The sequence below is a fragment of the Amphiura filiformis genome, chromosome 20 (assembly GCF_039555335.1).
Source record: "Amphiura filiformis chromosome 20, Afil_fr2py, whole genome shotgun sequence".
Classification (NCBI taxonomy): Eukaryota; Metazoa; Echinodermata; class Ophiuroidea; order Amphilepidida; family Amphiuridae; genus Amphiura; species Amphiura filiformis.
Genome location: NC_092647.1, coordinates 62,101,892 through 62,125,776, shown reverse-complemented (window position 1 = coordinate 62,125,776; position 23,885 = coordinate 62,101,892). Strand labels below are relative to the sequence as shown.

The 23,885-nt window shown below is 40.6% G+C and overlaps 1 protein-coding gene across 1 annotated transcript in view; it reads left to right on the top strand.

Annotated features, from left to right (window-relative positions):
* Positions 1–3,775: 3,775 nt before the first annotated feature.
* Positions 3,776–23,885, top strand: part of LOC140142520 (dynactin subunit 6-like) — a 61,709-nt gene continuing 41,599 nt past the window's right edge. Inside the window, exon 1 of the mRNA XM_072164510.1 lies at positions 3,776–3,843. Within this exon, the coding sequence (XP_072020611.1) occupies positions 3,824–3,843 (20 nt within the window). The 5' untranslated portion in view covers positions 3,776–3,823. The remainder of the gene's footprint in view (positions 3,844–23,885) is intronic.

Genomic DNA, 23,885 nt, shown 5'->3' with positions numbered 1-23,885 from the left:
CCTCAGGAACCATTAAAAAATTAAATTGAATTTTTGCTGTGTAAAACATAGCTGCCGTCTGGAGGGACATTTTTTTAAACAATTTAATACACAACTTTGAAAGAGTATATGTAACCAACATTGGGTTCATACTTATTCATATTTAGTCTGTAATAATTGTTGTATGTTCCTTTACACTTCAGTGTCTTAAATATGCCAGTTTCAATATAAAACAATTAGTAAATTGATACTAATCCAGATAAATGGTGCAAAATTACTTCATATTTTTAAGGATAAACTTTATCTTCACATGAAAAATTCATGAAATAGTCATTTTGTCCTGCCCAATAGCTACACTGATGCATAAGTGAGTATTCTGCGTCAATCTGTTGTACTAGTCATGGAAAACCTAAAATAAAAGACCCTCCTGTGTCATTTGTTCTGGATAGGACACATTTTTAACACATAATAAAGCATACTTTAACTTTAGAAATAGCTGCATCAATATTATTGCATAAAAGATCCCCAGCATTTAAAATCCACTACAAACAGGGTTAATATTCTGGTTAAATTAGGAATATTGCAATTAACCGAAGTTCAATGCAGAATAATATCATATGTGTTCTCAACAACTGGACAATAATTTGAACACTAAAGTGGTTTGTAAGCATAATTTGCAATAAAATGCAAACATTTCTTGTAGGTTTGGCTCTTTGAAATTTTTATTTTTTAGTTTGTTTACCAATTCATGGAAATGACATAATTGTGCTGGAGAGGACATTTGTTAAATTGCAAACAGAATCGTGGATACAGGCTTAAAAAAATGCAACAAATACCAAATCATGTGCCACCTTGGTAGAAGGAAGACCACTCTTCCTCTACAAATTTCACATTCTATGATATAACCCTTCTTATTTCAACAATTAGTAATTAACTTCAGTTCTGGAGAGGACAAATTTTTAACGCGGAACTGTGGTATCAAGAACAAGTGGTCTACTGTATGTAAAATAAATGAATTCCTCAATCAGTGCCCTGTCCCATCAATTGGTAATATAACACAGATTATACAGGTAGGGTAAGGGTTTATATTTCCTCTTTAATGTTAACAAAAATGGAGGCATGAATTGGAGAGGACACTCATTTTTTTATTTAACGCAAAATGCCAATTTTGCAAGAATCTACGGAATTTTAACATTTTTGCACCAATTTTCACCATTCAACTTGCATGATGTTCCACACATATCATATTTTCATTGCAACAAGCACATTGCCATAGAATGTACCTAATTTTTCAAAGAATTAATTCAGAATACATGGGCAAAATGAAATGGGACTCCAAAATTGGGTTAAAAATGTACCTTTTGGCAATTTTTTTATACAAAAAATAGACAGAATTCTGTAAAAATGCTCATGTAGCTTGTAGTTTGTGGCATACTTAGAATTAAGTTAATAACACTGCATTATCACCCTAATTATATCAACCAGATATGATAAAAGCCATTTTTGTGAACGTGTCATTTATAATGAAATAGCCCTAATAAGTAATTCGCGCCGGCGTCGGTGTAGTTTTACAAAAAAAGGTACAGCTTCGCGGCGCCGTCGATGTGGTAGGGTATTATAAAGGTACTCCTTTATTTCTTTATTAAATTTGTTTATTTGTTTATTTATTTATTTCTCTATCAAATTTGTTTATTTGTTTATTTATTTATTTCTCTATCAAATTTGTTTATTTGTTTATTTATTTCTCTATCAAATTTGTTTATTTGTTTATTTCTCTATCAAATTTGTTTATTTGTTTCTTTCTCTATCAAATTTGTTTATTTGTTTCTTTCTCTATCAAATTTGTTTGTTTGTTTATTTATTTATTTATTTATTTATTTATTTTGTTTATTTGTTTATTTATTTATTTCTCTATCAAATTTGTTTGTTTCTTTCTTTCTCTATCAAATTTGTTTATTTCTTTCTTTCTCTATCAAATTTGTTTATTTGTTTATTTATTTCTCTATCAAATTTGTTTATTTGTTTCTTTCTCTATCAAATTTGTTTATTTGTTTCTTTCTCTATCAAATTTGTTTATTTGTTTTTTTCTCTATAAAATTTGTTTATTTGTTTCTTTCTCTGTTTCGTCCACAGCCATTTTTTGTTTTGGGACCCCATTGGAAATAAGCCTGCATACGTAGCCAGGCTTTTATGGGCTATCCTTGCCTTGCAACTTTTGGTGTTGTGGCGTGTATGCCGTTCCAATCTGGGATGGCATTTTGTGGTTTGTGCACATTTTATTATTGTTGTTAAATTTTTGATGCATTGTACTTGATGTCTTACCATTTTTCTGTATTTTTGTATTTGTTGCAATGCTAAATAAAAACTAAACTAAACTAAACTAAACTATCAAATTTGTTTATTTGCTTCTTTCTCTATCAAATTTGTTTACTTGTTTAATTATTTCTTTCTCTAGCATACTTGTTTACTTGTTTATTTATTTATTTCTATATCATACTTGTTTACTTGTTTATTTATTTCTCTATCATACTTGAAAGAGAAAGAAAGAAAGAAAGAATGAAAGAAAGAAAGAAAGAAAGAAAGAAAGAAAGAAAGAAAGAAAGAAAGAAAGAAAGAAAGAAAGAAAGAAAGAAAGAAAGAAAGAAAGAAAGAAAGAAAGAAAGAAAGAAAGAAAGAAAGAAAGAAAGAAAGAAAGAAAGAAAGAAAGAAAGGAAGGAAGGAAGGAAGGAAGGAGCGGGAAGGAAGAAAGAAAGAAAGAAAGAAAGAAGTATAGGCAATTGCCTAGTTAACGCCACTGTGTGAAAAATAACCAGCCAATATTTAAAGTATTCTCTGAAATTCTAGAAAATATATTTTTGTAACATGTCCTAAATTTTTAGCTAATGTAGGTGTTTGGAAATATTCGCACTTTTGTGTTTTAGGAAGGATGTGTAAACGACAGATAACACCAAAAAATATGAAGAAATTATTTCCAAACCGTGTTAAGTCTGCAAACCATTATACTTCTCATTTTCAAGAACGTTGGTTAACAATAAGCACACTATTGTCTCATTTCATAAACAAAAGCGCAAACAATATTATTACCTTTGCATTCGCTTTATAATCGTTCACCCAACTGAAACTATAATACCAGCTCATTGCTCATTGCACAGCCCAGGGGGGCCACTGGTCATTGACCAGAGGTATCATGCGTGGCCAAAGATTCAAGTAAAAGTATCGTGAATCAAGGAAATTTAAGAAAAAGGGTATACCTTGTACAAAAAATCACAGTGTTTGGGGTCCTTTGAAACAAATGTAGCATGGAATAAAGGTTAAAAGTTATGAACTTTTGAATTTGTGTTTTCCCAGTTGTTATGAAGGGTTTTAGAGTCAAAAAATCACTGATTTACTTGTTTCTAATGGGGGCAAAAATAGTGTCAATACTTATTTAGGGTATAAAATTTAAAAATTGCACTTGTCATACTTGATTAGGGGTGCAATTTTCAGACCTCGTAAATACTTGTTAAGGGTGCTATTTGGGACTTTGTGGTCACGCATGATACTCCCTTGTCAATGACCAGTGCCCCCCGGGTTGCACAGGTAAAACAAAAACATATCATAGGCCTATGTCGTGTAGATTTAACCAGAGAAGATCTGATTTAATCAGTTGAGCTGTTTTCAATGAGTGTTATCTTGGTTTAATAGCTTTTAATGGGGTTTAAGTCCTGCAAAGGTCGTGGTGAATTCTAGCCTAGGCTACTGTAGACATGACTGCATCATGAAAGAAAGAACCAGACAGATACGGGCATATGACGTCATGTAATTATTTATTCATAAGTTGTTCTGAAAGCGTGGATATATAATCATGGCGTTCGTCAAACCCAGGTAAGCTTATATTTTTGGACACAAAATACTCATTATTTAGTTCAGTTTTGTGTTATTCCATTCACTAATCATCAATGCAGTGTTTTGAATATCAATAAATTTGCGTAGAACCTTAGTTTTGATTTACTATTGGCGTCAATGGCCATGATCATGATGATTAAAAAATTTAAGCTTATTAAAAAAATTACTAAATCATGTAAATACTAGCATACAGTCACAGGGCTGTCAATTTTTTGGAATTGCTTGGGCTTGGCGTGAGACAGAGCCGTACCGGGATTTGTCGACTACTATTTGAAAAGCGGGGGAGGGGGGGGGGAGGAAGGGGGGAGGAGCAACAAATTATTTTGATGATTCTTTAAACAGATTCATCAGGATTGTTCAATACATAGCATAGGTATCACAGGGAAACCTCAGTTAACACATTTGTTAGTCAGTCAAAATGGCCTAAACCGGCAATACAAATTTACATTGAAATTAAAAAGAAGCTTTTTAAGAAGGAAACCTTCATAAATATGTTGTCTATACTTCACTTGACCCAAATATATGATTGTTTTTGGTGATGAGAGACCCGCACATGGAATTTCAGAGAGATTTTGATAGCAGTTCCATTAAAAAAAGGTGCTATCGTCATGAGACTAAGATCTAGAAACACCCCCGTAATGCCGTTTTGGGGAATTTTGCTAGCAGAATCTTTTTGATGAAAGTCAATCTTTGACAAGATGTAACTTTGCTACGGAAAGTGCTATGACAAAAAGGTTTTTAGTGTTGGATTTCTTTACTCAAGGGCTTTAATTTGATATAAAATGATGCAGTTTGATGGCAAATTTGAATTCACCTGGGATAGGCCCTACCTACAATACAGTAGAAAAGGTTCTTTTTCAGAGACTTAGACTTAGATCAGAGGTTGAATGATACCAGTGTATATGTTAAGCTTCATAAATATGTTGTCTATACTTCACTTGACCCAAATATATGATTGTTTTTGGTGATGAGAGACCCGCACATGGAATTTCAGAGAGATTTTGATAGCAGTTCCATTAAAAAAAGGTGCTATCGTCATGAGACTAAGATCTAGAAACACCCCGTAATGCCGCTTTTGGGGAATTTTGCTAGCAGAATCTTTTTGATGAAAGTCAATCTTTGACTAGATGTAACTTTGCTACGGAAAGTGCTATGACAAAAAGGTTTTTAGTGTTGGCTTTCTTTACTCAAGGGCTTTAATTTGATATAAAATGATGCAGTTTGATGGCAAATTTGAATTCACCTGGGATAGGCCCTACCTACAATACAGTAGAAAAGGTTCTTTTTCAGAGACTTAGACTTAGATCAGAGGTTGAATGATACCAGTGTATATGTTAAGCTTGACAAAGACCCCACACCAAAGTACAAAAAGCAGTTGGTGACCATACTCAGCCGACTTGAGAAAGAGGGGAAGATAATAGTGCGGACAAAAAATATCTGTACCCCACAGCTGAAATCGTCCCTCGGATTTACAGCAGCCCTAAGATCCACAAGAAAGACCCATAATTGATTATACTGGCTCGATAGGGTATAATGTACCGGTATCACGTTCTTTAGCGGATATCATAAGTCCCGTAGTAGGCACTTCTTGTCACCACGTGCTTAATTCAAAGCAGCTAGCTGACGACTTAGGGGAAGTAACTATCAAGGAAGACGAATGCCTCATTTCGCATGATGTGGTGTCCCTAGTTTTAACCAACACTCCTATCGAGATCACCTTAGACATCATTCGTCGGAAATAGGAGTAAGATCCTGATCTCAAAAAATGGACGCAAGCTTCTTAATGTCGACGATCTCATGGAATTAGTCAAGTTTATATTAACCACAACGTACTTCACTTCGAAAGGCAACATATACCAACAGAAGAAAGGCATGGCAATGGGCAGCCCTCTAAGTCCTATTGCAGTAGACCTTTTTATGGAATGGCTGGAAGAGGAAGCTATAGCAACAGCCCCGCTCACCTGTAAGCCTACCCTCTGGAAAAGATATGTTGACGACGTTCTAGAGATCATCAAGCGTAGAGAAGAGGAAAATTAAAACTGAACACCTCAACCAAGACCAAGTAGATCCGACAGGTAGTATTAAGTTCACGTACGAGGAGGAATCAGAAGGCAGCATACCATTCTTAGACACTCTCATCATCAAGAAACCAGATGGCACAACCAAACTTTGCATATACAGGAAACCAACCCACACAGACCAATACTTACAGTTCCAATCCCACCACCATCACAAGTTAGGAGTAGTAAGAACCTTGCTCGACAGGAAAGATAGCATAGTCACTGAGCCAGAAGATCAGCACAAAGAGGAGTTGCACATCAAACAAGCCCTCAAACAGTGTGGTTATCCAGAATGGACCATCAATAAGGTGAAGGAAGAGAAAGAGAATCCAAAACCAAAGAAAAAGCCGACAAATGACAGCAAAGAAAAGAACAAAGGTTTTGTTGTCATTCCCTATGTAGAGGGACTGTCAGAGCGCTTGTCCAGGGTTTTCAAGAAACACTGTTTTTACTCTTGTTTCAAACCTCACCGCACTTTACAAAATTTGCTTGTGCACCCCAAGGACAAACGTGACCCTTTGCAGACTGCTGAGGCAATTTATAAGATCCCATGCCAAAACTGTCCCAAAACATACATTGGTGAAACAGGTCGTTTGTTCGGCACAAGACTTTCAGAACACAAATCAGAAACTGAGAAAATAAGTGCAAAAAGCTTTACCAGGGCTCAAAGAAAAGTCTCAACATCAGAAATCCACAAATCAGCAATAGCAGAACACGTAGCAGCCGAGAATCACATAATTGGGTGGGAGGAGGCACAGATCATTGACCAAGAAACAGACAAAACAACACGCTGGCTGAAGGAGGCAATCTGGATAAGAAGTAGGGGGCAGAACACCATGAACAAAGATGAGGGGGCTTACAAACTCGATAAGATCTACGATCAACTCATCAAAAAACAGCAACCAGGATGTTTGGTTACGTCATCAAGACCAAACAGTGTTGCTGTTTCATCAAACATCTGGAAACACCACAACAGAGTGATCAAGATTCCTGAATCCTGATAGGAATTACCAGCATAATTGGATCTGAAAAAGAACCTTTTCTACTGTATTTTGATGATGCGTGAGATTTTACTCATTTTCCAGCATTTTGCGTGAGATTGACTACCTAGGAGTGAGATGATACTACCTTGGTGTGAGACCGTGAGAAAGTGATCCAATGCGTGAGACTCACGGCCATTGCTTGAGAGTTGACAGCCCTGAATACATTACCATGATTACCGGTACCTTGTCTTTGGTTATTATTTAAAGTTGATTTCCCTGATAAGAAATCAAAGTTTTGGAATTGTTTCATCAAGAGGCATTTATTTTATGACATGTTTTTTGTGATTTCCCCCATTGAGTGCAACGGTAAGTGTCCCCCTCGTGTCTGAGGGGACGAGGTGGAACAGCCAAATTTCGGCAATGGCAACCAATGGGAAGAAGTGATCTATCGCAAGTGATATCATGACGACCGACAGAATGTTCACTCTGGATCTGGAGTTGGTTAATAAGTCGGCAGGGAAACATTCCACCAACTCTTGTGAACGGAAATTTACTCTAAAGTGGTGTCTGGTGCTTGGGTGAAGATAGATAGGTTGAGTGCTGACTTAACCCCTGCCTACAATACACTTGAAACTTTATTTCGCACAGACAACAGTTGTGGAGTTACAGTCAAAAAATGAGGGAAAACCAATATTTGATAAATAAATCAATAACCACTTGCTTTGAGTTGCTGAATTTTCAGTATGTAGTTGTAGTCCTTGCCCCTATAATATACATATCTTACCTATCACCAGTGTGCTATAATTTTTGAGAAAAATGCAAGAATAGGAACAAAATTGGCCAGGGGTGTAGTACCCCCTTAAAGGATGCTTTTATCGTGGAACAGTTGACAATGTGAGATGGGAGTACTACTTAGTATATTCCAATCTGGTTTGGTGGTTGGAAAAATGACTGCTTGTAAACTGCCTTGTGGTGTCTTGGCTGGATGAATTTCTGTTTATGACCCTGTGTGTTCCTGGTGTTGTACTTAGCATAATTTTAAATGGGTACATCCACAATAATATGGTTGATCATCTTGTACAGCATTCATGGTGATCTGCTGTGATTTGCATCTTGACTGAAAGGAAGCAATGTATTATGCTTAATGGAAAATTTTCCTCAACTGCTGACATGACATCACATTCACATCGAGTGTGCCTCAAGACACCATCATCGGTCCTCTGTGTTTCCTGATATACATAAACAACATGCCAGATTGTGTCTCTAATATTCTGTCTCTAATTGTCGGTATCTTCTGGGATGGTTTTTCCCTCAAAGTCACTTTCAGTTGATTCTGGTATACCAGTTATTAAGAGACAGTTTCTCCGTGTGTATTGTTGCACCTCCTCCCCTACCCCTGGCTCCAGCTTTTTCAGGGCAAAATACAGGGGAAAATTCCATAAAAAAAATTACACAAAGATTACACAGAAAAACAATTTACACAGGATTACACAGAACAATAATTTACACAGGATTACACAGAAAAAAATAACAACACAGGATTACACAGAACAATAATTTACACAGAATTACACAGAAAAACAATTTACACAGAATTACACAGAAAAACAATTTACACAGGATTACACAGAACAATAATTTACACAGGATTACACAGAAAAACAATTTACACAGAAAAACAATTTACACAGGATTACACAGAACAAACAACAACACAGGATTACACAGAACAATAATTTACACAGGATTGCACATAACAATAATTTACACAGGGATTACACAGAAAAAACAACAACACGGGATTACACAGAAAAAACAACAACACAGGATTACACAGAAAAAACAACAACACAGGATTACACAGAAAACAATTTACACAGGATTACACAGAACAATAATTTACACAGGATTACACAGAAAAACAATTTACACAGGATTACACAGAAATGCTGTGTACACAGGATTACACAGAAAAACATCCTTGCATTTTTAATTCACCCCAATCCAAATTACACGGAAAAATTCCCCCTGCATTTTAATTTATCCAAAAAAAAAATGCAGGGGAATTTTTTCCCCTGCATCTCAAAATTCAAAAATCCTCAAAAAAAATTAAAATAATTTTTCCAAAAATTATTTTTAATTTTTTCCCCGATTAATAAAAAATAATTTTTGGTTTAAGAAAATCCCGATTAATAAAAACAAGATGGATCTACCGATTTTACCATTTTCAACGCTTCCAGAATTGAAGCGAATCGCCAAAGAACATGGCTACCGAGGATACTCAAAAATGAACACGGATCAAATTCACGATCTCCTTTCGAACCACCTCCTCTTTGCTCAAAGATTTGAAACGTCAAGCGAAAGAAAGGGGATACAAAGGATATAGCAAATTGCACAAATCCCAGCTCGTAGAATTGCTGGCTAACCCTCATGCTTTCGAGAATATGACGAAAACTAAGCTAAAAACATTGGCGGGAGAAGAGGGTGTCAACGGCTACCGGTCTCTGAATAGAAACGATCTCATTCGTTCACTAAATTCTTCTCAATTTTACACGATAGAACTAAAGGTCACGCCCACCAAAACTCCAGGGCCTTTGTGGAGCTGAACGAGCACGCTGCGTTAAACTCAGCCGCTCAACGCGGGAAAATACAAAAACAACTTACGAAGTTCAAGGACAGCACCACCGATATTGTTCAGGATCTTTTTCAAAAACTAAACATGATGGAATGGTTGGAAAATAGGGAATCGCTGACCCCCTACGTAAAAATTGTTTCAATCGAGCCTGGTAGCAACCCCGTCAACTTCAATCATAATGTCGTGGGAGTAACAGAGACCTCCTCTCCTCAAGTTTTTTCTCATTGGACGGACTCCACAGAATGGGACAGTCCTGAATTTCAATCAGGCAGATGTATGGCAACCGCGTTTCTTCGAAAGTTTAAAGATATTTTGAACGCGCAGAGAATAAAGCCCAATCCGCTGCTTACTTACGAAGGTCTTTGAAACTAGCCAGACCCGACGATCCTGTACCCGACGAAGGTTCGAGCTGGAAACTGTCGTGGACGCATGCCAAAGTTTGGTTGGAAAAATTTCGTATTTCGGGTCTAGTGATTGACATTAGAGGTAAAGTTCGATGCAGGTACGATCCACCTCGGGTAAATACGCATATCAATCACGCTAGATTTAATATTCTCCTTCATAATAAGCACGCCTGGCTCGTGAATAAAAACGTTCAGGAGTTTGGGCAAAAATACTCGAGAAAGCAACCCGAACCCCAACTCCCTCGTCCGCAAAATTCGATGAAACTTTCTGATAAATGGCCCCGACCCAACGAGAATAACGAAAAACTTTACTTCGTCGATTCCGTGGATGAGATTTTGACCATCGCGCTTGAAGGCACCTGTCGAATTGTTGCCGTCACCGGGAAGAGCCCGAAAACTTCATCAGAAAGTTTCATCAAGACCACAATATCGAGCCAGGTAGTTTGACTTGCAGAAGCGGGCGTCGTGGATGGATTTTCCATCAACCATCCCAAAGATTCCAAGGTTACCGTTCGAGTAAACGGGCGCTTCCCGTGGCATAGTTTGCGATCAGCGAACGATAGAAAATCCTGGTCCGAGGCTCGTCACGCCGCTGTTATGAATTGGATCAAGAAGCTGTCGAATGAGGTGGCTCCCAAATTTGGACTCTCGCGTTACAATGAACAAACCTTAGCGTTGTTTAACCGGTTCAGAAGAGGCCCGAGATGCGGATTAATCAATCGTCGGCCGAAGGAGTTGTGTGTATTTGGGGTAGACGTAGTCCGAGCCTACACCCACTTCATTCAAACATTAAGACAATTCCGTGTTCTCCGCGTTTGATCGCCTCGACCTTCAGCCATCCAAGGACATTCGCGATGAGGTGTTTTACCTGGTGCGTGTTGACGAGCCTGACTTGATCCTCTTCCCGCAGAATGAAGACCTTGTGCCCGGATCAGTCCTGCGATACGCCGATTCTTGCGGTATTCAGTATACGGTCCTAGGACGCCTAGTACCTCACGGGGTTATTGAGGTTGATCCCGCTTAGCGTAATTGACTGAAATGTACCAGAGTGATCTTCAAGACGAAGATAAAAAGTACGTAGCCAATCTCGTGTACGGTCTGACGGCTAAGAAAAAACAACAAGCCGGCATCTGGTCAGTTGTTCCAAGATGAAGAAGAAGTTTAAAGCGCACGGAGAAGATCGTTTAAATATCGAGATTGCTCCGGATCTTCATCTCGTTATCGACCAATCCATTCGCGAACTTTCGGAAGGATATCGACCGGTTGCCGCTCTCATTCTAAACGGCATGAGGGTTCTCCTTCACAAGATCGTGTCTGCGTTGGGAGACTCCGTCGTTGGTGTGAGAACGGACTGCGTGTTTACGACTCTGGCGAAAAAGAAGACGTGAGGCAAAGATTAACCCGTCGTTTACTTTTGGCAGCCGGATTGGTAACCTGAGATTTGTCGAAGACCCGCTTCTACCGGAAGGAGAACTCAAGATCGTCAAAGAACCCGCGCTCTACCTCGAACAACCCACCCCTCAGACTCGGATTCTTATGAAGGATGAATACGACGTGCATGCGACGGGCCAAAAGAATAATCGAACATCGGACCGAGACTGTGTTTGACGAGGACGCAGGAGTGCGAAATTGAATGCCCTTGCGAAGGAACTCCGAACCCCTGCTGGTTACTGGCAAATACCGGGATGTGGCAAAAGCAGACTAGCCCTGCATTGGGGGAACGAAAGAGACGACATGCTGGTTGTATGGCCCACGAATGTTTTGTGTGCCTCCGTTTTGCAACAAGGTTACACCGCCATAACCATGCACAAACTATTGGGTCGTAGACCGAGGGATTCTGAGAAAAAAAACTACACCAAGTTTGATGTGTCAAAATACAACATTGTCCTGTTTGAAGAGATCTACTTTTACCCTGTCTTTCAGCTTGAGTGGCTTCGCAATTTTATGATTTCCAATCCGGACAAAATCTTCATCGCTAACGGTGACCCAGCTCAGAACGAACCAGTGGGTCAAATACTCAGTGTTGACTTTGATGCTTACTATGATCAAATAATGCGGCAGATATTTCCTCGAAGACTCGATCTTCAAATTCCAAAACGGTACGATCCAAAAGATCGTAAAAGAATGACGAGGCTTTACGATTTAACTGCTTCGGAGCGAGATGATTCGCTTGCTATTGCTAAGAAATACATCCCAGTTGTCCCATGGACCACGCTGCCATCGTCACTGCGAAGTACCCTCACGCTGCCTTTACCAACGAATCGGTCGACCGAGTGAACCGCTGGGCTCAGTTCAAATTGAACGACACCCTCGAATGGCGAGTTGGAGATCTAGCCGTTGGAAAACCTGGAAGAAGATTGGCACGCATAAGATCACCTCCAATTCGGAATACAAAGTCACGGCAATTACTCAAAGTCAGATGACCGTGAAGGGACGTGACGGAGTCCTTAGAACTGTGAAAAAGATCAAGCGCCCAAACTCTTCAAGAGACCCTGGTGCAGAACTGGTCACTCCGTCCAAGGTCAGACTGTTGGTGACAAACTTTACATTCGCGATTCTGACAGCCATTTTGCTACTGCGAGATGGATGCGCACGGCCATCACTATATGAAAAACTTTGAATATTGTCTTGGTCGTGTTTCAGAATCCGTGCCATATGGCATCGAAGACAATTCAGCAGAGGATATCCAATCATAAGATAGTGGACAAAAGGAAGGGCAGAGCGCTTAATGCGAAAGATTACGTTATCGAATGCTGGGCTCGGGAAAAGTTAAGGCGCAGGGCTACAGCTGCGCCTGTGTCTCGAACCGCTAGACCTCGACTGGAGCATCGACAGAATTGACAATTCGAAGCTCATTTCAAAGACAACTGCCAGATCTCGTGTCGCAGTTGTCAAAACGCATCGGGTCATCGCTAAAGATAAAGAAAATGGAGTCGATACTTTTTGCTACCAAAAAGAAAACCACAGCCTCGCAGCAGATGACCAAGCGTGCGATTAAACCAAAAGAATATGCTCCCACCTGCGGACATCCAGGCACCTACCAAGGCGACCTAGTATTCTTTGAGGACATATCCAGAGTGAACCGCGCCACAAGAGTATCCTGACCGTGATTAGCGCAAACTCTAGGTTCGTGGTACGCCGAGCCTCTCAAGAAAAAATCCGACACACCCGGACGCCATGCGGCGATCATTAATAACGCCAAGTCCAGAGAGTCGATCAAAACCCTATGGACCGATCCGGGAACGGAATTTACCTCGAAAAAATTTCAGGATCTGATGAAGGCCTCCAACATTCAACATCAATTCTCTGGCGCTAAAAATCACGCACCACTTGGCCGATTCAATCGTTTCCATCTCACGCTTCGCACAATATTTGAACGCTGGTTTCTCCACACCGAAAAAACAATTGGGTCGACTCTTTACCCCAAATCATCGAATCTTACAACAAGCGTGTGAACAGCGCCATAGGAATAGCCCCAGCCAACACAACCCCGATCACATTGAGCAAGTTCGTCTAGAAGACAAGGCAAGAGCGATGAGAGTTGCCAATCGCGTGGATAAACTTAATCTAACTCCCGGCACCGACGTTAGACACATCGTTAACAGAGTAGGTTTCACTTAAAGGCAGTGCGCCAAAATGGTCTTCGACCGTGCACGAAATTCAAGAGAGAGTGGGTGTTGATAGGTTCAAAATCAAAGGTCTGCAAGGAACATTACAAGGATTACGAACTTCAGGCCATTTCACGTTGACCGGTCGGACCAGGCGGCGAAGCATGCAGAGCACGCTGAGTCGAGAAAAGAAAGACAAACCCAACGAGTGGAACGAAGGATCCACCGCGAAGGCATTGAACCGCGTGTTCGTCACCAAGACGGCTCAGACCCCGTAAAAATAAATCGGATAAAAAATTTGATTTAAGAAAAATCCCGCTAATAAAAAAATAAAAACAGTTTAAGAAAATCCTAATTAATAAAAAAAGCGAACAAAATGGCAAAACAATCAAGCATAGCGAAGCAAGAATTTGAGCACTTGTTAGAAGAGCAAAAAAGATCCACAATTTTGAAATGGGTTGAACTAGAAGAAGGAGAAATTTACAAAATTACCAATTTTGAGATCATGGAAACCAGGGTTGGAAAATCCGAGTTATCACTCTCAGTGATAACACTCGAGTTTGGAGTTGTTCTACCCTAACAAAAAAGGCTAGAGAACTTGGACTTCGTAAATCAATAGCTTTTGTTAAACCCACGGGCAAAAAAGAAAGCAAAACAACCGGGAGAAGAAAACACAGTTTAAACCTTGTAGTAAAAGAGTTGAAATATAATGAAGACTCAGACTAGTCGTACAGTCTACTATAATCAACAAAAATCCCTTTAGACATTCAGTCTAAAGGGATTTTTTATTGATACAAAAATGAAGTGTACGAGTAAATATAAGCGTTGTTTTTGCAAATTGTGTAAAAAGAAAACTCGCCTCGAAAACAGAACAAAAAAACCGATTTGCAACCTATACGGTACCGAATTTAATCGGTTGTTTAAAGAACCCGCACGAGTGGAGCAAAGAGTTCCGCCAAAATGTAAAAATTGTAACTCAGAATACATGGTAGACGATGTGTGTTATGATTGTGGTTTAGAAAATGACGCGTCTCTTAACGAGAACTCACCCCGAGTTAACATCGACCAAATTCAACAACCGAAAACATACTGCGAAACCAAGACCTACCAGTTTGAAGAATACATCGAAATCTATCTAGGAAATGTTACGAGTACTTCTGAGATTTTGATCGACGAGTTTGTTACAAAAATGAAGTGTACGAGTAAATATAAGCGCTGTTTTTGCAAATTGTGTAAAAAGAAAACTCGCCTTGAAAACAGAACAAAAACCGATTTGTCTATACGGTACTGAATTTAATCAGTTGTTTAAAGAACCAAGCCATGCGAGTGCAAAGCCTGCCAAAATATAACTCAAAATACAGTGGAAATGTTATGAGTACTTCTGAGATTTTGATCGACGAGTTTGTTAAAAAAATTAAAAAAAATAAAAAAATGTTCGAGTCCCTGAGTAAAAAAGACTTGTTAAAAGTCTTTAGATCAGACCCAAAAGCCGTTCACAAGATTTACTTAAATTACGGGTAATTTTCCCGTTGATTTTGTCACGATCGCATTAATTTGTTATGCGATCTTGATAATATACTGAAAATTTATTTACAAAATAAACCCAAGAGAAATAATTTCAATATTCACTACGTTCTCTTCTACCTACTCAAACGAAGAAATTATCCCGTAACTCTCGATGATTTTCCAGAGATTAGAGGCTCAGCTCCCACCCAAATACTTTTATCTAAAGTATTTGATAGCGACCACACCGGTTCCGAGCAATCCCAGTCCGAGCAAAGCTAATTCCCGTTCTGGATCGCTTTTGTTTGATCTTCGTCGAGATACTCTCCATCATAAAGTTGTGGTTCGGGTGGAAAAGAATCCATCAAAATTCCCGTTAAATTATAATACTGTCTCATCGCGTCATCGACGTCCGAAAAGGTTCTTTCCGCGTGACCCTGTTTTTTTAATTGATCGTTGATGTAATCTATTCTTGAAAGACGCTCTAGATTCCAAGAATCTCGGTCGTGCTGAAGTTTTTCGAGAGCGAGATCGTGTTTTTTGCGTTCTTCCGAACTGAGAGAGTTGAACAAATAACTGCTTCCTGAAAATGCCAAAGCGTTAACCACGGCTCCGATGAGCATTGCCATTTTCTCTTTATTTTAAAATTTAAAAAATGAATGTTTTGCAGTCGCGGTTATAATTTCAGGAAGTGGTTAAAAAATCACTAATAAGCCATAAAATAGTCGTACCAATTCATACATTGTTCGGTTTTATATTTCAAAAAGACGTCTCTTTTTCCCGTATGGAAAAATAAAACAGCGGGCTCTTCTTTTACTTCTGACGGTACGGCTACGATGTATAGAGCCAACCAATTATAACAACAAATTTCATCCTCTACATCAGGAATATCGGCCCAAATAAGAGGATCTACCTTTAATCGGTCACCATTGGCGAGGAAGTGAATTCGGTTTCAACATCGATCTTGGTAACTTTGTAATCTTTGTTCAACTCTAGATCTTCAATTTTCAAAAGTGCCATCCTTTTATTATTAATTAAAAAAAAAAACCTCTTAGCACAAATAGTGCTAAGAGGGTTTTTAATATACCTACCTTGACAGAATGTTTTCCTTGGACTAAGCCATAATTTGATCCGGAAGAATTCCTTGATTCACGAGCCAATCTCTGAGCATCGTGAGCGAAAAAGACGCTCAAAGTCAACTTTCCAATATCCTCCGCATCAAGCTGCGAGAGATTAGCCGGCTTCATTTTTAGGAACTTTTTCATAACGAACGAAAGTTAGCCCATATACCGAGGCTTATCGTTGTTGCGTGATACGCGCCGTTTACGATCATTTTACGCTTGGATTGGTTTCTGCCATCTTCTTTATTGTAACTAAAAATCATCGAAAGGATAGACTTTTGGTTGATGGTTGACCGCTGTGGTCACGGTAGGTGGGCTTTTAGTCGCACTACCGTTTAAGGTAGAATACCCATATGCCACTATCCCTCCAACGCATTTACCACCGCTCCTCCAACAAGAACTGGACTTGACAACCAGTTTGACACGGTTGATTTTTCTGAAGGTGTACATGACGTTTTGTCTATGGTGGACGGGTTCTCCCGTGTTGTTTCCGCTGCTTCATAGGCTTTTAATTTTGCTAATTTTTCTCTGTTTTTTACGGCTAATGCCTTTCCAGCGGCAACCCTCTTTGGGTCTTTGACTTTTGCTTGACTCACTTTTGCTATCACCTTTGCCGGCTTCATGCAGATGTTGCTGTCGCTGTTGACACTTCCACCTTGGACGGAACGTTTACTGATTTGGTTTCTTTATCACTCATCTTTTACTACTACAACAAAATCTGAGCAGCACCTGAGCAGCACCTGAGCAAATTTGCTCAAGTATCTGAGAAGTATCTGAGCAGCACCTGAGCAAATTTGCTCAAGTATCTGAGCAGCACCTGAGCAGCACCTGAGCAGCACCTGAGCAAATTTGCTCAAGTACCATGGGAATCCAACCAAAAAAAATTCAAGAGGAATAAATACTTCCTCTTGATTTTTTTAGTTTCCAGGATCTCAATCAATCACATCAATACTTGGGGAGTCGTCTACTGTGCACTTCGCTTCTGGTGGAAAGTCAACTTTTTAACACCGCTGCTAGTTAACAGAATAGCCTCCAACGGAGCTAGCATATGTCCAAAACTATGATACAGCCCACAGGTCCATTTGTTTAAAGCTAAATCAATAAAGGGTCCTTCGTTCAGAGACTCTTCCAGAGCATCACGATCGGTAATCGCTAAATTTTTTGGAAGGAAGAGTCCGACCAAATTTACGTAAGCGGTAACGGAAGTGCTTTTTCATTGAACTGGTTACTATCCCACCCATGTGAGCCTCAGATCTGGCGAGAGTCTCATCAGGCTCTTTTGATCAAGCTTCATCGATCTCAGCGGAGGTTATGCTCTTTCCCAAATACTCTTTGCTTTTTCCTGCCTCTGCTACGCCTATCAACCGTCCCGCGGCTGTGCCGTTTCGCCAAACTTCCTCACAGGTTCCTCCCGTGTAGCCGTACTGCCTAAGGTAGACATTCCGCCTATGGTGGGCAAAACGCCCACGGTCATCGCCTCGTTAACTATATCTTCAATTTCAGTCATGATTTTCTTTATCTTACGGCTAAGATTGCAAAATCACGCCAGCAAGCATTTTTTTTTTTTTTTTATCTGTACTCAAATCCTCTGGGTGGATGTAGAAATAGATTTAATTTCGAATATTGATTTTTTTCTAGTTTTTCATTCAATGCCTCCCTCTTTTCTTTGGGAACTACTTTGTTCTCCTTCATGATGGTGACGAAATCATCTTCATCTTTGCAATAGAAGGTAGACAGCCATTTGACCTGTCTTCTAATGGTTTTGGGAACTGCTACGTAAGCTTGAGTGAGCATCCAAAGAGAGCAGTTATCGTGTCTGCCGGAACAAGCGAGTTTTGTTAAAACGCTTCTTTTTTTGTCGATTCCTTCTTCGGCTATGCTATCGTCGATCAGAAACAGAACCTGGGAGTCATCCATTTTTCCGATAGTTTCCCAAAATACCTTGATCGCTAATTGAAATTGATCGCCTTTGTTAGGAAACCATTCTTCCGGATCGATCATAAATACTTGGTAGGGATTATCGAAGATCCACTGCCTACTGCGGTAAGTCGAATTATTAACCCAGTTCGGACAGATGATCACTATGTGCGAAAAATCCGCGATATTCGTTTTCTAATAGATTTAAAACATGCTCGGTTTTGCCGGACATGGTTTCGCTGAGATTATCGCCGAAAGTGCGCGTGTTTTGGAAACATCTTTTATTCTACCATAGGCAGAATGTCTAGTAGTTCACACTCTGCAATTTTCGGCTTCGATATTCACCCGTGCATCCTGTATGTAGTACACGTAAGCGTTCAACGCTCCTGCCGTCTCGGCTTCTTTTTCGATCTCGATCTGAATACTCTGACTAGCTCCTTCAATTTTCCTACCAGATCCATGCAACGTGTCATCATCCGTGGTTCTCATGTCCAACCAAAGACCATACTTGGTCGTGAGATAATCTCGCCTCTTCACATCAGCCAATCCCGCTTCCTTGATTACGTGTGGAACGGTTCTGAATTTTCCATCCGAAGTGCTTTTGAATTTCTTTGAAGTGATGGTGAGACAGCATCCCAGAGGAGTACAGCTGATTTGGAACACCGTCGAGCGTTGTTGAAACTTTCTTGATCTTTGGGTTGTAGAACTTTTCGGTATCTCGAGCGTAATTGGCTCCTCCTCCATCCGCAGCTGGGTCTACAAAGAGAATCAGAATACCTTTCATGGACTTTGCTCGCGGTGCTAGAGTGATATTCCAGACGGTGTCTGACTTGTTCAGTGACTCCTTGCTATGTCTCGATAACTCTGTCGCACATGACGACACTTTTTCCATTCACCTTGTTCCTGATATTCATCGCTAGCTCAGGATCATTGACTACATCAAACTCAAGGGTAATATCTGAGATGGAATAGCTGGCTGCTGTATCTGTGGACACCACGACTTTTTCGTAATTGTTGAACGTCAGCTCGTAACTCAGCCTGTCCTTCATCTCGTACTGAAAATATGGATTATGAGAATTCAGCATCTCAAAGTCTAGAGGGATACAAAACATGTTGTCGCCGAAGGACTTTCCTTCATGCGACATCCTTGGCATCTGTACCTTTGTCACCAGCGCCGATTCTTATTTTTCGACCTGCCGCAGACTGGATACCCTGATCAGAGGCGTTCTCTCTTTCCTCGCTCGTCTTCCAGAGATCTTGGTAGCAAAGGAATATATCAGCATCGTTCAGAGTGAAGATACTCTGCCCTTCCAATTTAACCTCAATTTTTGACACTATCGCTCTTCCGAGATTATTTACGATAGTCCTGTTAAGATCTTGATTTCCACCAGAGGCGGAATTTAGAGCAATCTTGAACCAAAGTAAACTCGTTCCAGGGTATATTACGTCATCTTTTCCAAGACCAGGAAATCTCACCGTAAGAATTCCGGTTTGGTCGATGGTACTCGAACGCGCGTATTCCGAATACTACGCCTATTACCTTTAACTCCTCGCTTTTGGGTTGTCGGTATGGGTTCAATTTGTATCCAGTATTCAGTCGACATCTTTCTTTTATTATTACAAAGTTCATTCAGAAAAAGTGTAAAATAAAAGAAAGATCAAAATGCCAGTATTTGAACCAGTAACAGATTTGGAAATGGAGAGGCTTGAAGATGAGTTGTATGAGTCAACGGTCGGTGATATAACGGGGCAGTTGGTGGTACACCGGCTGAGACTGATTTTGGTGGTGGACAGATAAAAACAGAGGCTGAGGTGTACTCCCAGAGACGTAGAGGAAGCGTCGAGTGGGAAAATCCCGATGTGAGTTTCGTTTCCGATAAGAGTCGAAATTCCATCGAAGATCTCAACGATCAACACGATCTATTAAAACTTCGTGAAGACAGTCCTTCCCTGAGGAAAACCGTCCAAACATTGAATCGACAAAAAGCGGAACTGGCTAGGGACGAGTTTCAGGATTACGTGAAACGCTTAGGATACACGCAACAAGGAACGATCTTTGCTACTGAAGCGGTTTTTGCGGTAGATGAAACCGAAGAATCAAAGTTAGTTACAGAAAAAACAAGTTTGGTTAACCAAACAAAATTCGAGCGAATTTTACCCCCTAGAATCGATAGCTAAACAAGTCAAAGGCAAAGATCCAGGAGGTACCAATTTTGTCAAAGTAGGTCTCGGAATCAAGGATTTCAAACGAGGATTAACGCCGCAAGTGCAGGAAAGTGCCGAAAAAGCGTCAACTAGCGCGAGAGATATATCACCCCTAACCACTACACCGCTGGTAGACCAAACAACACTAAAAGAGTTTTGGATGGTCTTCAAAAAACAAACCAAGACATGGAAGGTTTAGTCAATGAATTGTCAAATAATCCTCACGAAGAAATCCGAAATTTTTTAACCGAACGAGGACAACTCAAGAAGCTGTCTGATGTCTATGAGCACCTTGTCCGAAAAAGGAATGAAAAGGAAACTGAACTGAAAGAATTAAAGTCTAAAGGACGCGGTTCGGTCAGTTTTACTAACCCAACTTACGAAGGTGATGAAGGAGAGCCTCTGCTACCTGTCAGCGAAGAAGATGCTGAAAGAGCTAGGGAGCTTGAAAGCGATATCAAAGAGTTTGACAACGCCATCGTGGATCAAGATGCCAAGGTCAGAAATTCGCTTCAGCGTCTGCGAAGATCGATCGAAAGTTTCATAGACAGCGATGCTACCACGGGAAGTCGGATTCGAGAACTCTTTAGACGAGAGGGAGTCACCATAGTTTCGCTGCTCACAGCTATCGGAATGACAATAGCAACCGTCGTCGAGGGTATTCTGTTAGCCACCAAACCGCAGTCTCAGCGATCACACCGAAGCCTCCAGAACCAAAACCAGGTCCTCCTAAACCAGACCCAGGTCCTGAACCTGGACCATCACCAGGACCCGCACCAAAGCCTAAAACTTGGACCGATTGGATTAAGGATCAGCTCAAAAAAATAGCTAATCTCCTTTTGAAACTTGGAGACAAAGCTTTGATCGCACTTCCAGGGATCATCGGGCTGTTGTGAATTTCTGTCTCAAAGCTGCGGGGTCTGTTGCTGGATTTCTAGCTGATCACATATGGACATTAGCTTTAGGTGTTGGAATTTTGTTGTACACTACAGTTATGGAATTTGTCAAAAAGAAGTAAAAAAAATCTTCTTACTAGAATTTAGTGAGAAGGCTTTTTTTTATGTGTATCCAACTTTTTTTAAACCCAGAAGAATAAGAAAATTGCAGCGGCTGCCAAAATAGAGAAAGCTTTTTTTTCATCATGCGTTAGTAGAAGGTCTTCAGTTAAGGGCGGACTTTCAACCTCCTCTACCATAAGTGAACTTTCAACCCCTTCAGCCAAAGATGGACTTTTAACCGTTTCAAACAACGGACTTTCCTCAGGAGCACTGTCTTCAACATTCGGTCGAGAGTCGGTGTTTACGCCTGAGTTTAGCCCTATCTGCATGTCATCCGTGGCGATTTGGTTGAAATTGTTGTATCCGCACACGGATCCCACGAGATTTCCATGTTGCTCGGGAGCAAGTAAAGTCCGTGAGCCACGACAAAATCCAGTTTGCTTTGAGCGTACTGAAGAGTTCTCTGGTATCTGTCGATCGAGTCCGGAAAATCCACGACCGAGTTGATCACATCCTCGACGCGTTTGCTAGAAATTGTTTCTGAGCGTCGAACGCCTTGCCGGAACGCAGGATGCTGGATCTGGCTTGAGCTTGGGATCCGAGAATTGCCCACGTGTAAGTTCGGATGCTGTCGTTAATCCTCGACACCCCGGCTCTCGTGAATCCTTTCGACGAATCTAGAACGAAACTTCCGATGGCAGCCATGGCGTCGCCCTTACGAATGGATCTGTCCGTTAAACCCGGATCGTGATCAAAAATTGTTCAAGATACGCCGATAGTAGCCGCTGAATCATCCGCCCGGTAAAGGCACCATCAGAATCTTGGTCTACTTTCCAATTCATCGATTTATGATATTCCATACCACGTGTAACGACGGACCAATGTTTCGAGACTATAAACTGATACTTGTAAAAAACTTTATTAAAAAAGTAAATACCCATACCGTTAGAAGGGTCGTATTTTTGTCTCCAGTTGTCGCTAGGGCTAACTCCAAATTCGTTGCATATTCTTTCGTAGCCATCTCTGTCTATACCATTGTCCAGAGGATTCCACGAATCATCGGTGGGTAGCGGGCAGCTCATCTCATTCAGGATCCTTCTGATCTGGTAGTACGCGTGAAATCTAAACACGGATCGAATCATCGGATCTTTGTGACTGAGAAGTTCTTTGGACACCCCGCATCCTGACGTGGCGCACCAGACCGCAAAGTTCAGCTGGTTTTGCCAAAATTGCATCTGGTTGGAGAGCCAGTCATCGTACACCTCTTTTTCCGTGACTCTCGGAAGTTTGTACTTTTGCCACAAACTTGGAAATCTTACGTAAAATTTTCCTTTTTGCTGACTTGAATTTCTTGATTTACAAGACTGAAACCGCAAGCGCCGGTTCGAATACTCCTCCGGTTCTCATTTTATTGAAAGATAAAAGAAAAATGTTTGTCACAATTACCGGCACCGCAAAGGAAAACCTTATCGCCCGTTGCAAAGTATAGACAATAACGGTAAAACTTAAAAATTGGAATCAAAAGGATCTCGGTCGAGTAGGTTGGTTCAACGTCGAAGAGGAACTAGAGTGGAGGTACACTCAAGGAGGGCAGGGACCTGAAGAAGCGATAAAAATAAGCCGGGGCTGTATAATTTTGACCAGCTCGTAAAAAGAATTTACGAGTCAAATCGACGGTTTCAATTGAACTCGACGACCGCGATGGGAAACTCAACATGACAATCCCGAGCAGTATCAGATTTGGTTTCGGACGCGTTCGAGAAATGTTCGGATTGGACGACGAAGGGTGGCTAGCGGTTGGTGAATACACGGGAGATCGGGCGATAGAATTTTTACCTCGAAGAATTCTCGTGTACCTGAATCAGCTGTCAACCACGGACAATCTCAAAAACAACGACGACGTTTTGCAGGGAGGTCGAGTTCTTGGGTCCTTCGATCTCACAAACGCCGCGTTCGGGGAATACTACGTTTCGACCACGAAAAGCCGAGTTTCAAAAACTGCAAAACGGAACCATCCACGAGCTCGACTTCAACTTCAAAGTAGAATGGAAAAATTCTTCGAGAAAGCTCGATAATCACGATCAACCGCTGGATTTGGAATTTGAAATCAGATAAAATAAAAGAAAGAATGTCTATCCGAGGGCCAACGATCAAAAAAAAATCAACGTCAATAGCTGACGAAGATGTTGATCTTTCCGCGTACGTCAAAAAAACTGGAGCGCGAATGACCGGAAGGATTAACATGGGAGGGAAAAAAATAACTGGGTTGATGAATCCAACCGACCCTCAAGATGCAGCTACTATGGGTTCCGTGACCAGCCTAACCTCATGGTTAAACGACAGAAAAGTTTCAAGGATGGCGACTCGATGACCGGCGAACTCGTTATGAGCGGCAATAGAGTCACGGGTCTCGAACTCCCACGGACAACGAGGACGCTGTGACAAAAGAGTACGTGAGACCTGCAAATTGGACACGAGCACGATACCAGCTTGCATGTTTTGGGGAGATTCATGGTATGGATGAACGAAGACGGAACGCACTATGTTTCCATCCGAGCCAAAAAAACATCGACTTGGAGAGAGACAA